The 18,175-nt window shown below is 34.4% G+C and overlaps 1 protein-coding gene across 2 annotated transcripts in view; it reads left to right on the forward strand.

Annotated features, from left to right (window-relative positions):
• Fam83b (family with sequence similarity 83 member B) overlaps nucleotides 1-18,175 on the forward strand; it is an 81,645-nt gene that overhangs the window by 10,907 nt on the left and 52,563 nt on the right. Inside the window, exons 1-2 of one of the 2 annotated variants that reach the window (XM_058573389.1) lie at nucleotides 2,038-2,097; nucleotides 5,625-6,120. In XM_058573389.1, the coding sequence (XP_058429372.1) occupies nucleotides 5,677-6,120 (444 nt within the window). In that variant the 5' untranslated portion in view covers nucleotides 2,038-2,097; nucleotides 5,625-5,676. Of the gene's footprint in view, nucleotides 1-2,037; nucleotides 2,098-5,624; nucleotides 6,121-18,175 lie in introns of those variants that run through there. The other variant, XM_046426713.1, reaches the window with a different exon arrangement.

Consider the following 18,175-nt stretch of genomic DNA (forward strand, 5'->3'; position numbering starts at 1 on the left):
GGTAAATATATTGAATGACAGCCAACATAGACAAACCCTGAAATTATATTGGTATGAAAGTGATATTGCTTATCTATAATCTACAATTTAAAAATCTAGGAAATTAAGAAACAATAAATCTTGAGCAAATGGATTTTCCACTTGGGATTTGTAAAATGAATTGGAGAAATATAGGTCCTTTTTTTTTTTTTTTCATGAGCTTACTTCTATTTTTAAGGCAATTGTACTATAACATTCTTCTGGTGATCCATCCATGCATGTGTTTGTACCCAGCACCAGGTGACAGAGTGCGCCATGTAGCCTTGTAGTCATGTATTCTTCAGTCTGCTGAAAATTGTGCTGTGGATGACTGTCATCTCTGCTCTTGGGCCATTTTCTCATGCATCTCATGCCAGCTTAGATTCTTAATGAGTTTGGAAGTCAAAATTAGATATCAATTTGTACTTGACAGCTAGAGTATTATAGTAAATTTTTAATTTAGTTGTATCTTCTTTCATGTTTTAATTGTCATCTTAAATTTCTGGTAATCAAATTTGAAGACAAACACTATCTTGGCAGCTAAAAAAATTGAAAATAGAAGAGATCTGTGACTTTCAACTGTTGTGGGCCATAGATTATGATTTTATAAGGCAGTTGTTTTCAAGCAAAGCAAAAAGTGTGAAACTGACTTTTTCTTATTTGAAATGCTTTTTCTAGTTTATTATGACTTCATCTTAACTTGATTATATCTGCAAAGACCCTGTTCCCAAATAAGGTCAGTGTCGCAGGTAGCGAATGACTTCAGTGCCTCTTGCTGGGGCACATTTTAGAGTCCTAATAGTATTCAGTAGTGGAAGAGAAACAGCCTAAAATAGATTGAGGAAGGGACTGCAACAATATTTGTATCTTTCTTATCCTTTTTGCCATTGTTTTCAAAGACCTGCCTCAGGCTATTTGTGAGAAATTTGTAGCTTCTCTTTGGAGCATTTTTCCACTAACTTATTATTTCAGAAGTCTTCTCAGTATATCTTCTCAGACCAGAAACTAAACAAACAAACAAACAAACCCCAAAAACCCATAACTAGTTTTGTTTTATGGCATTTGCAGATAAAAAAAAGTAGTTCCAAATTGTATGCCATTGCTAAGGGCATGACACAAAAATTTTACCTTTTTTGAATTTAAAAAATTTCTTCTGATCACAATTCTATTTGCAAAGCAATTGCACTATAACATTGTAAAAAATCTTTATAGTAATTATAATGTAACATTGTGAAAATGTAAAATAGTTATAACAGCAGAATAGTAATATTAAAAGTTAAGCACCTGAACTCTGCATTCCTTCATTTATACCATAGAATGATCCAGTGAGGTGAAGACTGTTACTCTTCTTCCTCCATATCCCCAAACTGAGTCTTGTTGAAGTAGGTATTTTATCTGAGGGCTTCATGGTAACTGGTGAAGAAGGGTTTGAATCTGACAGTTCTACCCTACATAAGCTGTCATCCTCTATGCTGGTCCGTCTCTCCACCTCTTCCCTCACTCCCAATCTTTGTGAAATTTTGCATATATGATATTTTACTTAAATTTTTCGAGATAATTGTAGATTCACAGTTGAGGGGGATAATAGAGAAAGATTCCTTTTATTCTTTGTTACTCTCACTGATAACATCATGCAAAATGGTAATAAGGTATCCCAGCCAGTATATTTGCATTGATACCATCAAAAAATGCAACAAAAATTGCTCTTGTGGCCCTTTTGCAGCCACATATATCTCTCCCCCACCACAGCCCTCCCTTCTTCCTTGGCAACCCTAATCTGATCTCCATTCTGTACTGCTGTGATCTCAAGAATGGAACATGCAACACGTAGCCTTTGGGATTTGTGTTTTTGTTTGTTTGTTTGTTTTTAATCACTGTGTCCCCCAGAGGGAGGTTGATCTGGGTTAATCCAGACTGTTGGATGGATCAGCAGATCAGCAGTCTCTTTTATTCCTGAATGGTATATTATAGTATGCATATACCACTGTTTAATATTAAGGGACGTCTAACTTGTTTCCAGGTTTTTGCTGTTACATATACAGTTTCAGTGAACATCCATGGATAAATTTTTGAGTAAAGGTAAGTTTAGTGAATCCTAAGAAGGAGATTGCTATAATGTTTGTGGAGTTTCTTGTTTAGTTTTATAAATGAAACTGCCAAAGTGTTTTTCAGAGAAGTCCCTGAGTTGAATTGAAATGCATGTTTTTCTTTTTTTTCTAGGACTCATTCTATATTATTTGTATTTAAAGAATGTAGTTTTTGGAATTTCTACTTGCCAAAAGTGACCCTAAAGATGCGGTTTCAAATTCAGTTTACAATGTTTTTGAGGCATGTCTTCTTAAGACTATGTTCCTCCTCCCCCAACCCAGAATATATCATTTTATTTGTGGATAAGCCCAGTGGTCTGCTCAACTATTTATCATAGTGAGGTAATATGTTTCTTTAGTCATTAACTCTGTGTTAAAAGAAAATATATTTTCTACTTATGATTTAAATAGTTATTAATAAACTGATACTTTAGTTTTCTAAGTTTAAAACAACACCTAATTTTGTACTATAATAAGCCTACTAAATTTTCAGTGAAAGTACACAAGTTCTATTACTTTCTTGTTCTCCATTAAAATTAGTTTTTGGATGTTCCCTTCACAAGAATCCCTTGTAAACAGCTCTTGTGGTAAATGGGTGTCTCTACACAATGTCTAGAGTACAGCCTTACCCACAAGACCAATACCATGTGTGTTTGCCTTACCCACAGGACCAATACCATGTGTGTTTATTTCTTAACTCTTGTACATAATGTCTTAACTCAATGCTCAGTGTTGCTATGATTTTCCTATATTGTGTCTAATGGCACCTGCATTGACTATTTGATTTTACACATAGTTTAGGAGTGCATTTTTTAGAGTTGCAGAATATTTATTTGCGTAATAAAGTTCATAAATGAAAATAATTTTTAAATCATTGTGTATACTTTAACTTCCAATTAGGTAACAGGCATTTAACATTACATATTATGGGAAATCAATAGTTAAAATATAAAAGTTAAGAAATAAGTGCTCAGTCAGAAAATTTGGATTTTTTAAAAAAATGAATGACCAGTAAGTAACCTACCACTTTTAATAATTACAAATAATAGTGTGATTTTTTTTATGTATTTATTTATTTTTGTATGTAACCACTGTTCTTCCATTTGGGGATGGAATTATCAAAGGAAAACTACACTAAATCTTAGGAAGGTAAATAAGTATATGGATTGATTCTGTCAAATGATCATGAACTTTGTTAACAATGAGCATTACGTGCAGAAGAGAACTTTAATGTTGAAAATGTTATGAATTTGTAAGATATCATGTTGTCTTAGTCCATTTTCTGTTGCTATCATAAAATACCCCAAATTGGGTATTTTAATAAGAAAATAGGTTATTTAGCTCACAGTTTGGGAGATCCAAAAGCATGGCTTTGATCCCCGCTCTGCTGAGGTCCTCATGCTGTGTCCCTTCATGATGAAGTGGAAAGGGAAAGTCAGCCTGTGTGGGAGAGAGAGGCAGAGGGGAGGCTGACCTGCTTTATAACAATCCAGGCTAGTGGTAAGGAATTCAGTTCCACAAAAACTAACTCATTCCCATGGCATGTCATCCAGTCTCAAGAGAAATAACCCAGTCTCTAGAGAAAGACCTGAATCCATTCATGAGGGTAGTGTGACTGTGCTGTAATCACCTTCCCCAGGCCTTACCTCACTCGGTACCCAACACCTGCCAATACTGTAATAGCTAGGACAAGTTTCTAGCATGAACCTTTGACAAACACCACAGCACATGTATGTGAGGTGAGCCATGTGATGAGTCCTCATCATTGACAGTGTTGACATTTTGGGCCAGATAATTCCTAACTGTGGTTGTCTGTCCTGTGCACCAGCAACATTTCCTGGGCCAGTAGTTTTACCAGGAGTACCCCTCCCTGCAAGTGTTTACATTTTAAAACACCTTCAGGTATTGCCCCCTGGGGGCAAATCTCCCCTGTAGAAAACCACTGAATTTGAATGAAATGTGGTTTGGAACAAGTTAGCACCTCCTGCAATGACAGAGAAACCCATACATGTTTCAGCATGTGTCCCTGGTGGTTGTCAACAGATTATGCTAATTTTAATTAGGTAATAAAATAAATTTTATCTTTCTACACCAGAGCTTACACACTAACAGATGAGCTAGGTGCTCCTCCTCTTGCCCTTGGAGGACAGCCTGATTCTGCCAATTTTTGTCAAATCAGTGTTTGTAGTACATCATAGAGTTATGTTTTGTTTGAACCTCATAATGGAAATCATGACTTCAAAAGATTGAAAAGTCTCTTATCTGACTGAGATAATGTCCACTCAAGTATCTCACACAGTGAAGTCCTGAGTGAATGATTGGATGAAAAACATTTTGTGAGCGTTGTATGGGATTGAGCATGAGTTTGGATAGGTAGATTTTGATTCCTAAGAGAAATTTCTGATTTACCTTTGATGTCCTAAGTTTCCCACCTGTACACTGTTCAGTCACTATATTTCAGATTCGTTTTTTTCATTTAAACCATCTCTTGAATATTTGTGTCACTTTCTCACCAGGTATTTGAAAACTGAAAGACTGAGCTAAGTATCTCTGCTCCAGTCCCCAGCCACTGCCAGACTAATTGTTTGAAAAATAAATTTTGCTGAATCGAAAGATCTCCTAGTCCCTCTATACCTGTCTCCATCTTATCTGTTAAACTTTATCTCTTACTCCTGGTACAAGAAAGCTATTCAGCATACCAGATTTGCCCCCTGATTTCTTAATGCACATGCTCAATTCTGTTCTCTGCGGTTGCTCATGTTTTTTAGCCTTACATGGAATGAAAACGTTTCTTCCTGTCACCTGATCTTCCTCTTACTCATAGCTCTTGGTTGAACTGAAATTCCCTCTGGCACAAGGCTATTCATACCTCCTGTACTCCATATTTATCTCTACTTGCTTTTTGTTCTTAAAGCACTGATATAGGCATTAATTAATTAATATGAATGCATACTCCTTTTGGTTCTTAGTAATAAATGACTTTGTTCAAGATGATAACTAACGTTTTTTTTGTGTGCGTTTTGCCAGCCCACCTCACCTAATTAGTAAAATTCCTGGAAGACAGGTGTTTTGTGCTTTTTACATTTTTTAGCATATTATTATATGCATAACAAGTATTCAGTAGTGACTTACACTAATGGCTAGTCAGTCATGGACTGTATTTTAATTCTATTTTAAAGGGGCTTGTAGAAACTGATAACTAGCATGTATGGTCCTAGACTTAAGTTAAGAATTTTTGAGTGCATTGAGAAAACAGGTGTATTATCTTAGATGAGAAACGGGAAGTAGAGATGCCTTGAAAAAGGAAAATGAAATGACAGTTTTTAAAAGAAATGTGTTTAACTGTAAGGGATATATGAATTGCAGTGCTATTAATGTCATTTTGGATATGAAATGCATGGCAGTTTGAGCTGCTGGTAATGTAAATGAATAGATGTAAAAATAGTAGTCGACATGTTTAATAAAGTATTTGAATACAGAGTTCTGACTGATCTTGATTTTCTTTTTTCAAACACTCAGATACCTCTAGCAAATGGACATTTGAAAGTGCCATTGTCGTATTCTCGAAAGCATGGAGACTTCATCGATGCTCTCCTCACTGAATGAGGAATGTAAATCTGACAACTACATTGAACCTCACTATAAGGAATGGTATCGAGTGGCCGTTGATACCCTAATTGAACATGGATTGGAAGCATACCAAGAATTTCTTGCGAAGGAACGTGTTGCAGACTTCCTAGCTGAGGAAGAAATCAATTACATTTTGAAAAATGTTCAGAAGGTGGCACAAAGTGCAGCGCATGGTACTGATAATTCCTATGATGATACCTCATCTTCAGGGACTTACTGGCCCATTGAGTCTGATGTGGAAGCTCCAAATCTTGATTTAGGCTGGCCATATGTTATGCCTGGACTCTTAGGGGGCACCCATATAGATCTCCTCTTTCATCCGCCAAGAGCACACCTGCTTACAATAAAGGAAACTATTAGGAAGATGATAAAAGAAGCAAGAAAGGTAATCATATTTTTATTTTGAAATGAAAAAAAAATTGATATGCAGAAAATCACAGTGAGTACATAGATATGTGTGTTAATAAAGGGATTTCTGTACATACAGGCCATGGCGATTATTTTCAGGAAGTGTACCTATGGATATAATTCCCGTTTAATGCATGCATTTGGGAGAGAGGCAATAGGGCCCAGCTAACGGGGGTAATTTCCTTCTCTTCGTAACATACTCAAGAAGCCTTCTGCCCTTGAATATTAAGGTATGGGGACTGGGAATAAGATAATTTGACACTTTCATAAGTCTAAAGCACTTAAAGATTTCTTAACCTTTGAAAAAAGAAATATATTGGTGGATATGGTCAAGTTTTTATTGTTACAAAGTAGACTAAATACTGATTGTTGCTCTGGATATGGCTTATGCTATTATATAAACTATAATTTCACTTATCTGTTTTCTGAGTTATATGGAAACAATATAAAAATCAACATGATAATGTGATATTCTAAAGTAAGATTCTGAGGTACTTAGCTTTTCAGGTCCGTAGTGCTCTTTATCAAATATTTATATTGGCTTATAAATCTCACAGATCCTTTTTTAGAGCTCAGAAGAAGCTGTAGAAATACTCAGTTTATCAGTAAAAGTTATTGGAAGTTGTTTTTGTTTTCAGTGGTTTTCTTTTTCTTGTATGTACTGAGCACCATAGAAGGCACTTTGAAGAATCCAGCAGATTTCCCAAGCACAACTAAAGTTTTAAAATGTTTTAACAAAAAATGATGATTTTAAATCACAAAGTACATATTAGCTACAGAGACTTTGATACGAAAGCTTAGATCTGAAAGGGATCTTAGGAGGGGCACATACATATCACTGCTTTCTTCTACTCAGCAAGACAAGGAAATGTTTGAAAAAGTATAGTTTATGGAGTATGGAAATAGAGGGCCCTTGGAGTCCTCAATAACATGACAGTTTGCAAGACAGGCTGCTAAAATTCTATCAGTTTCTGGAGACACAGTGTTCTGAAGCTAATGTCAAAGGTAGGCTTCACAAAAGTAAAGTGATATTTTCCTCCAGATTTTTTGAACTCAGATAATGTGCCTTTTAGCTAGGTTAACTCCTTGAGCAGTATTTTCTTAATGAAATGACTAATCTATTTTTAGTTGTTAAAAGTTAGCTATAGAATCAGGCATACAGAAGATGACCAGATGTTGTTTGAATGAAGTAAACTGTCAGTTCAATTTTCTGAATTGAATCTTTAATATTTTTAAAACTATCTTGTGTTCTGTGAACCAAGTATACAATTGTACTTTTTAAAAAACAGAAAATTCAAGAATGCGTATGAGTACTTCTAAATACAAAATACATATCGAGGGCAAACTTTGTTAACTTCTGTTAGGGACATGATATGCATTTCAATCTCAATGTTGATGGAAAATTGGAAACCTACCCTTGCAGGTTAAGACTGCACTCAGGTGACTTAGTAGGTATGCACATATCAGCCTACACCAGAGCTAGTCTCCTTTGGGACATTGCATTTTTATGATGTCTAGAGACATAATGCAGGAGATATCATATTTTGAGGATAACACTCACTTAAAACTAAATATTAGTTATAACCTTTTTATGAGTTTTTCTTTCCAGTGTGGCACTGTGTATTAATAAGCCTCTAAAAGTAATATCCTCTACCTGGTCATTTTCTACTGAGAACTCCTACTTAAATTAGCAACAGAGGAAATTGAAGTTCCATACTGTAAAACAATGTAGTATTCTGCTTCTCTTCCATAAAATTAGAGTGCATAAAAGAAAGAGAATTTTATTTTATTCATTTTATATATACATATCCACGCTGAATTAAAAAGAATATTATTTGGTCTTATAAATCAAGTATATCACAGTTGAAATCATAAAAGATCATCACTTTGTTGTTATTGCTGTTTTTCAAAAGTATTGGGGAATATGCGAATATCTACCCAGATGCAGTAAATATTAAAGTCAAATTGGCTGTATACACATGTAATGCTTATTTCTCAAGTATTTTGCAGGTTTCTTCATATTTCACTATGTGTATTTAAAGATTTTTACAGGATAAAGTATTTTAGGGGAGATTATTGACTCAATTTTTAAAAAATTCAGATTATTTATCCTACATCTGGACAAAGTCTGTAATTTTTTTTTAATAATAAAAGCAAACAGTATGGAATAAAAGCTTGTCAGAACACATTACTTTTAAGATTAAGTGATTTTCATTACTGCCATTTATTCAACAGAAAGTCATAGTCTGTTCTAATCTCTCATAATTGTTAGAAGCCTGTTATTAGTCATCAGAATAAACTTTCTGGTTTTAAATCATTTTCAGAGGATAAATACTTTTTATTGGCAACTCAGTGAATTATCATGTCCATATAAAAGGTTGATCTTTTTATTTACAAAGTATTTAAATAAGGTAGAGTCTAATGGATAGACTAGATTTCTCAGGGAGATATTTTTGGTAATCAACATTGTAAAACTGTAGATAGGAGGCCAAACAAGTAGATCTAGAAAACAGCAAAGCAGAACCCAGGAAGCAATCTTAGAAAAGAACTTAAACACACTGTAACTGCTCTGTTTGCGATTGAGATCAGGCATTTATGACAATAAATGCCATATTATGGGAAAAAAAATGTAATGAAAAGATCCAAATGCAATCTGCTTAGGTCCAAATAATGGAAATCTGGTCAATCATAAACACTAAGTTAGCCTTCTAGTCCCTTGAGAAAAGGAGGAAAAGTATCTCTTCTGTCTGTACTGAGAATATTTAATTATTTTTTCCCTTCATTGATGGAGATTGAACCCAGGGTCATGTGCTCCATCATGGAGCTACACTGTCAGTATTCTGTTTCTTAATTTCACTAGTATATTCCTATCTCTAGCTTGAGTTATGTGACCTCTGAATCATTTTTCTTTAATAATTATAAATGATTTTATTATAAGTTAAAAATCTAAATTTTAAAAATTTATGTCAGCTTTTACTTAGAAATTATTTAGAAAACAATTGTTTTTCTTTTTTTTTCTTTTTGTTGAATTTGCTTAGTTTGAGAATTTTCCTTAGAAAAAATTCAATTATAGATACTATCTTACTTCTGCCCTAAAGGAACATATCTTAATTTACTGGAAATTTTTTAACCCCTTTCTGTTTTTCACTGTGTGGTTGACAGTTGCATTTGGGTCAGCTTCATAAAGTCTGAAAGTGTCTTGCAAGAGTTTTCCCAGGTAATTACTTGTCTCTCAAGAAGTGTTCCCAAGATGATGTATGCATATATTCTTAATTACTGTGAACTCCTCTTATGAAAACATCCCCTCTAATTACTTTAAAAAGTCATCTTTCATTAAAGTAATTTTTTTAAACACTCAGTGGCATATATTTACAAAGTTATAAATTCTGGTAATATTGAATATGTAATGTTTAACCAGAATGTTATTTGCATTTATGTTTCCTAATTCTAACCTGGCTTCTTCTCTGAGATGTGAATCTTACTCTTGTGAAATATGGAATCAAGAAGACACATAAGCAAAAGTCTAGTGAGAATTAGGGCAGAGCAATTCCTGAGGTGTTGTATACCATATCACTCCCATTCAGGTCTTGGTTCATCCCTGACTCACTGTTCCTGGGTGTGTCTGTTTGGCCTTGGGAGTTATTAGTAATACAGACCAATATTAACCATCTGTTGGGCCCATAGGTGCAAAAGAGAAGGTGAATAGATGATGGGGGGTGGGTCTCAGCTGGTAGTATAGAAGTAGTACTAAGCTACAAGCTTTTTCACCAGGACTCTACAATAAGTAGTAGCATTGAATAAGTCTTTGTACCTTCCCAAGTATTTTTATTAATTTAATAAAAGATAGAAAGCAGTGGTCATCTGGTGTTTTCTTAAAAAAAAAATCTAGCATCTTTATCCAAATCTCTAATCATGCTTAAAATAATATTGTACTCCTTGGTGAATCAGTTCGCTGTCTGAATGATTTTCATTGTGGCATTGTGTTACTTCCATCCACATCACTTTGCAACCATGTCCTGGCCAGCTAAGTGTCATTTATGTGTTTTGCATCACTGCCTTCATTAGGCCAGGATCATCTCTCTCTCCTTTCATTCTTTGAATTTCAATCAAAATTAGTTTCTTCCAGGAAGTATATTTCATCTAGTCAGATTTAATGACATCACTATCCTGTGATATTAAATTGAACATCTTTTCTCTGAATAAAGTGCATTATATGTTAATGCATATTTCCATTTGAGTATGTGTTTCTGAGAAGGAAAGGTGGGAGGGTGATGAGGTAGTGGAGATTAGGGAGGGAGGGAAAAAAAAAGGGAGGGACTCAGAGGAGAGGGGAGAGAGAGAAGAGAGACAACGTGTTAAAATTGTACTGCCAACTGTTGCTCTGCCTATATGGGAAAAATCTTTCTATGCCAAACTTCTGGTGCTACATTCCAAATTATTCTAGGGGTACACTCACTTGATGCTTCTACTATTATCACTAACCCTGGTGATATTAAGTATGTTATTTTCAATGTACTTAAGGGGAGAAGAGAATATAAAAGGTACTATTAAGAGAACTTTTAACCTTATTGTAAGACAGTTTTTAATGCTTCCTTGACTTACTTGATAACTTTTATGGGAAAAAATAGTCTTTTTAAAATTTTAATTACCCCAACTTAAATAATACTCTTATTTAATAAATTCATCCTGCAGTGATTTGAAGGCTCAGAATATTGGACTCAGCTTAAATCTGAGCTCATTTTATTAGACTTGGCAAATACAGCCTCTGAGTTATTTTTCCCACATGTTACATGGAGATGTGAGGACTGGACGAAATGGCTGACTTTTCCAACATGACACCTGTCACATATTTAGCATCCTAGATGGCACTGGCATTTCTTCCCATCCCTTCCACCTCCTCCTATTTCTATGACCTTATTTCTTAATTCTGTAAAATTAAAGTTGTTCTTGCAACCCTTATTTTTGCATAAGCTTATATTTTTGCTTCACTGAATTGACATTTCTTCTTCTAAAATGAGAACAATCTTTGACCAACTTCAGGATTTAATAAGACAGGGTCTTACTAGGAATGCCAGCTACAATGACTAGCCATTTGTGATGTGGACATTCCTGAAAGGATTTAAACAAAGTATCTGAATGAATAGGGTACAGTATATTAATTGCAGAACAGCACAACATTTTTCAAATATTGTTGCTTAGAAGGTTCAAACTGGGGGAATAATTGATTCAACACAATTACATTTGAAATAAGACCTACTATGAAGATAGCTTCAGTATATCTATTTTATATTCAGATTGTGCAAAAAGATATCTTCCTTTATAAAAGAAGTGGTGTTGAAGGAAAAAACTTGCCAAACCATACTTTCTTACCTAAATATCTGAAAACCAGAAAAGATCCGTAATTCTGGCAGAAAGCTAAAGGAGCAGTGCGTACTTTACAGAGCAGGAGAAAAAAAAATATTTTTTTTTTCATACAGTACTTTATAAATGACAAAATTTACTATTTTTTAAAGTAAAGATAATGTAGCAAGAGTTCTATTTTTATGAAAGATTTCAAGGTTTTGTGAATTTCTGAAGTTCTTAGTAATTATAGCCTTGCTATCTTGGTATTGAAAGTTCATTTAAGTATCTCTTAATTTACATAATGTATTATTTACTGAAATTTTCTAATAGAATTCAAAAGGCCATGAAGAATATTATTTATGGCCTGCCCTACTTAGCCCTCTTACCTTAAAAAAAAAAATTCTGCTTTGGTAATATTCTTCCTGTTTTCAGGCTTTTTGAAGCAAAACTTTGGGATGATATAAAAAATGAAGATAAAATTGTATAACATCTTCAGTTTGATGGCATATCAAAATCATCAGTAACTTATGAGCTTCATGTGTTTCAGGCAGTACTTTTTAATATCTAAAAATCAACTATGGCTTTTATTTTCAATAGGTTTTCATTTAAAAATGGCAACTTACCTGGGCACAGTGGTATAGGCCATTCAGGAGGCTGAAGCAGGAGACTTGCAAGTTCAAGGCCAGCTTGGGCAACTAAGCAAGACCCTGTTTCAGGAAAAATAAAAATTAAAAGGGTTGGAATGCAGCTTAGTGGTAATGTCCCCCTATGTTCAGACCCCCCAGTACCAAAAGATAAAATACATAAATAAGTAAATAAAATAAAATGGCATCTTAGCTTTGGAGTTATTTACAGATGACAGGAGAAACTTTCCCTTGCTATTATTAATCCATAGCTTTAGTTAATACTTAGAAAGAAACAAATGTTTGACTTATTTAAGAATGCATATGATTTGTCTGACTAAGGAAAATGTTTTTAAGACCATTTTATCTATTCACATTTTTGGTTTTTCAGAATTTGAGTTTTTTTTTTTTTTTGGTCAAAATAGTCCTGTACAGATTGCACATAATGTATGCAATCTTTCTTTTGGACTCTGTGGGAATGTTATTGATGATGGTACAAAATTTAGCTGTGTCTTCTGAAGTAGGTCTCTGAAGGAATCTCTGAAGTAGAAAGTCTGTTTTTTATGATTATTTATGTTTGCTCATTTTCTTTCCTGTCTCGGGCTTAAAATAAAAACCAGTTACTAATTGAAATGTGAAATCATTTTCTGATGATGCACCTATAGTAGTTTGTTGAAATGGCAAAGCTAATTGTTATCTCAAACATTATCATAAAACACTGAGCTTTCATGTTGCCTTTATAACATCTAAATTCCATAGGAACAGAATTTTCCAGTTTTTCAATCTCAGGTTTTTCAGGTCTAAGTCAGAAAAAATAACTGCACAGGGAAAGGGGGCAGGTGTTGTCCAACAGTGAGTGAAGGAAAATGGACAAAAAGGAGAACACTTGACCTGATGGGGTGGGCATTTTTGATAAAAATATTAGGGAGATGATAAGCTTAAGACTTTCAGTACACTTGGAGGCATCTTGTCAAAAATTCATTTTCATGGGAATATGAGGATGTTGGTTTCCTTCACCTGATGGTCCTCTTGATTAGAGTTAAGTAATGAGGTTGCCATGGGAGCCTTGTTGAGTTAATGGAAGCTGCAACACTAGACTGACATTTTGTATTTGAAAGGTTCTGCCTGTTCTCCTGCAGTTGCTACAGAAGCATCGTGTGGTGTATACCTTTATATCAGTTACTGGAGTCTTAACTGGTCAGTCTTCAAATGATCTTTAAAAACTCAGATATAATTGATCTGAACTGGAAGAAGATTATGTTAAGTAGATAATATCAACACCCAGAATGCAGACAGAAGATCAGGAGGTACTTTGAAAGGAAACAGGTATTGTGAGTTCAAAATATAGGGGAGATTTGAAGAGGGAAGAAAACGCCAGACAGATAATGAAGTTGTCCTTTAACCTCTGATGAGTTCATTTGAACTTTGGCTAGGCTTTGGCTAGACTTAAGAGCTTTAAATGGCCCAGGCCATTCATTCATTCATTCAGCAAATATTTGTTTAGTGACCATTATATATCAGGTACTGTTCTAAGTTCTGGGAATTCCCGAGAGCTCTCAACTTGAGCTTACACACAAATGGGGAAGAGAGATAATAAACATGGTAAATGAGGAGTGCTGTGGAGAAAAACGAATCAAAATACAAATATGGTTGGGTAAGGGAAATTGGGAGAGGTGGTGGGGGTAGTTGCCATTTTTAATAGTGTGATTAGAATAGGCCTTAAGAAAGTGGCTTGTGAGCCAAGATTTGAAGAAAGAAGGAGTGAGCCATTCGTATATTTGTGGTCAGAACAGACCAGACATAGGTGAAGCATTAGGGCAGAACTGTGGATTCTTTTTTTGCTAGAGAAAGACCAAAAGAGGTCAATTGCTGGAACAAATAGAGCAACAGAGTGAATACATCCTTGAAGTGGCTGACACATAACCTCAGGCTCTGTGACCTGGGCTGTAGACATGTCTAGATAAAGAGAAAAAGGTTCACATTAAAACATAAACACAGTGACTAGACTTGGAGAATAGTCCTGACCATGTGGGCCTAGGTAAGAGATAGAGTTGGAAATAACTTGCATATGATTCAGGTTCAGTGGAATGGATAAATAGTGTGACTAGATGCTGACCCAGGACCTATGATAAAAATGATCACATGCCCTGCTGAGAAGTAGAACCATCCCTTAGTCTTTTTAAGCAATTTTACAGATAATAATTAAACAATTCCTATGTTGTGGGCCAGTAAAGTGAAAGTATTAGAACTGGGAAGGTGTCACATAGAAGGTCATATTTTTAAGAGGCCCTTTTGGGATCCACACACCCTCCCACCCACCGCCATCCATGGTAATGAACTCAGGGCCTCACACATGCTTTGGTGAAGAAATTTTGAGAAGTATGAACTTGGTGGAGATCTTAGCATTTTTGGACTGCAGAGAATATGAGAAAAGTACAATCAGGTAGGAAAAAAAAAAGTCAAGGGATGCTATAATAGGTAGATTAGGGCAAAATTATAGAAGTTCCTTGATACAAATTTGTGGAAGTAGAGTTCAGGAAGTCATGAAGTGTTTCAGTGACAATGATGTCATCAAACTTGTCCTTGGACAAATTAATATTTTGATTAGTTAAAAGTTGAGAAAAATAAAAAATAGGTTATAACAAGTGTTGTGATAATAATCACCAACAAACTAATGGGCTGGAGCCAGCTGAAGTTCAATAGAAAACCAATGTCTTCCTGGAGTATGAAGATGTCTTCAGTTTACTGCCACCACAGGGAATTGTAACTTCTTAGTCCTATGTCTAAAGGAAGGTGACTTTTTTTTTTTTTGGCTGTTAAAGCTATTTTTAAGATATAATTTTCTGATTTTAAAATCCAGAAATATTTTTAATAATAATATTGAATGGTATACACTGGTTTTTATTCTCTATATGCCTACAAAGTCTCTGTTATATGAAAGATACTCTTTGATCATACAAATGTGTGCTATGAGTATATTACTATCATTCAAGTGATTGTTGTATTAAAAAGGTCTAAATTTTTTTCCATCATTTCGCTCATTAGGTATCAGAGGATGAGAGAGACACCTCTTGAAATTCAAAGTAGAAAAATTATGTTATATATAAAGTATCTCCATAGTAGTTTTTGATAAACTTATTAGTCTAACAAATCTATTATATATCTAAGGTTTACTTTTTGTTATGAATCAGAGAAATTATACTCCTTGTGGAAAACATGAAAAAAATACAGAAAAAGTTTAAGAAAATAAAATTAAATTACAGTCCCCAGTAGAAATAATAACTACTGCTAATGTTAGAAATTTTCTTCCCTATTAGTTAACTAGATGGATAGAGAAATTTGTGTGCACACAAATTTGTTGGTTATGTCTTTATCTTAAGGTTCTATGTAAGTCTCTGAAAAATAATGATAATATGTAATGAACTTGATATATACATATTGTGTATAATATAAAAAAATGCCTCCTGACTTTTTTTCATTTATGATTTTTCCCATAGTAAAATAATTGGTTTTCTGTAGTGAAATGTGATGATCTCTACCAAAATAGGGCAGTGGGAGCTGCCTTCCTTAAAGCAAGTAATAAAGGGAGATTCTTATTCTGTAGGGGATTTAAAAACAATAATAAGGTTGACCAGAAGGCTATCTGTGCTTTATTGTAGCATAGGCTGGCAACTGTCAATATTATCAGTGACAACATAATCCTCATGATTACTGCTGCCTCCACCTATCTCTTACCCATTGGTATACCAGTGCTGATATGATGAAAATCTCATGGTTGTATTCCTTCAGAACTGTTTTTCTATATGTATTAGCTACTAAGTAATTAGTGGGCTTTTGAAACTTTAAAAGGGAGAAAAATATGGTTAAGTTTACATTTTCCTTCACATGCCAAAACTTTCCTTTAGGCTATATTAATTTCTTATAATAATCACCTTTTTATTTTTACCCCGTGAATTCAAACACAGGAAATATTTTAAACTTGTAAATAAATGTGAAAGGCAAAACATTGCCATTTGGCTAAATATCAATCCAATATGTGCCACAGAAGAAAATCCATAATCATGAAAAAAAAATCAGTATCTGAGTCATAATAGTCATATTTAAACTGGCTGAAATTTTAGAGCAGTTACTGAAAAACAAAACCAATACCCAAACAAACAGCAAGAAAGTATTGTGGTTTGTCTTTTTACACATGAGCAGAGGGAAATTGACAAAGTCAAAAGTCCGTGCATAGTCACCCAACTGATAGTAACCTTAAGGACTGATAGGTGTTTTGACTTCTATTCCAAGACTTTGTTATATCATGTTACTTCCACCTTCAGAGGCAAAGAACAAAAAGGTTAAGTAATTTATCCAGAGTTTTAGAAGTAGGAAATGGGGGGCTTGGAATTTGAGCCCAGGCATTAGGCTCAGAAGAGCCTGGACTTTAAACTGCAAGGTGTGTTTCCTATGATAAAACACTTAGACTGGCACTGTGCCAACCAGCTGAATTCTCCCACCACCAAAGGTGCTATTAGGGTTGATCCTGGGAATCTGAGGGAGATAACTTTGACCCACAAGCAGGACATATGAGGCTTTTTGCTTTATCTCCTTCAACCTCCCTCTACTTTTTTTTTTTTTTTTTTTGGTAATTTTTGGTGGTTTGGTTCAGTCCTCTCATAAGCCTGGAATATTCTGAATGAATGAATGTTGGATATTTAATAGGAAGAGAAAGAGTGAGATTTCATGAGGAAGGTATTTAGTGTTGGGATAGTGGTCTTTACCAAGCTTCCATTTATTCTATATGTATGTAACTCTTCTGGTATCTTATATAAAAGCCTGAACTGTGTATTGGGGTCTCTCTTTCTAGGGAGAATCTAAATTCCAGTATTATCTCTCTGGTGTTGAAAGTCAAAGGTTTTCATAAGCTTCTTACCCTCTCAGTGACTTCCTTTTATTCTTTTTTCATGCTTTTTGCTCATTGAACAATTCAAACTTTGGCAAATACCAAAAGAGCAGTAACTGCAAAGTTTCTTGGTGGTACTTTATCTTGCTTTCCTTTTCTCTGTGATTAGGGATCCTTAGGTACTTTTTGCTTGGTGGCTCTAGACTCCAATTTTTGTTGTCTTTATCTTTCCTTTTTTTTGGGGGGGGGGTACCAGTGACTGAACTCAGGAGTACTCAACCAACCACTAATCCACATCCCCAACCCTATTTTGTATTTTATTTAGAGACAGGGTCTCACTGAGTTCCTTAGCACCTCGCTAAATTGCTGAGGCTGGTGTTGAACTTGCGATCCTCCTGCCTCAGCCTCTCAAGCTCCTGGCATTACAAGTGTGCACCACTGCATCTGGCCTGTCTTCTTTAGCTTTTTGAGATTTATGAAAAGCTCTTGACCGCGGTTTACTGTTTGGCCTCAGTGTCTTGCACTGTGAATTTGCAAATGTAAACTTGTGAATAAAAATATGGTCAAGAAAAAATCTGACTTTATCTGTGATCTTGCCCCTACAAGCCCTGGCTATCTTTATTTTATTTATCTTTAAGATATTTTTCTGTCCTTATTATTTTAAGTGAAAGAGTTGATCTAGTACAAGCTATTGTGGTCTGAAGCAGGAGATCATTTCATTTCATTTTGAATGAATTAATATGAGAAAATATTTATAAAATCAACATGAATTTAAGAAAAATTATACATCTCACATATGTATAAAGGAGTTAAAAATACACAGAAATAATAAACTACCAATATTTTAATGTTCAGACAAATTATTTAAATTTATTTTTAATTACTAAAATACAGCTAGTACTAATTCAGTGAAGCAGTTAAGGCTATTAAGTTTTGAACATTTCAGATATTTTCTTGGGTAGAAACTATCTTGAATTTCATTTTTTGCTTCCTGTGTCTTACTTTTCCAACATTTCTCCATTCAGAGCACATTATGAAACTTATTATTTCAAATATTATCCTGTTGAAGTCGTTTCTGTCTAAACTATATATGCTAAATCCCTGAGTTTAAAATATGACTACTTAAAAATTATGTACATGTAGAAATTTGTGCATGTAACCAGCCTATACTTGTAAGAATG

Source organism: Marmota monax, unplaced genomic scaffold, assembly GCF_021218885.2.
Source record: "Marmota monax isolate L192 unplaced genomic scaffold, Marmota_monax_Labrador192_F-V1.1 WCK01_AAM20220418_F8-fsc00247, whole genome shotgun sequence".
In the NCBI taxonomy this organism is placed as follows: Eukaryota; Metazoa; Chordata; class Mammalia; order Rodentia; family Sciuridae; genus Marmota; species Marmota monax.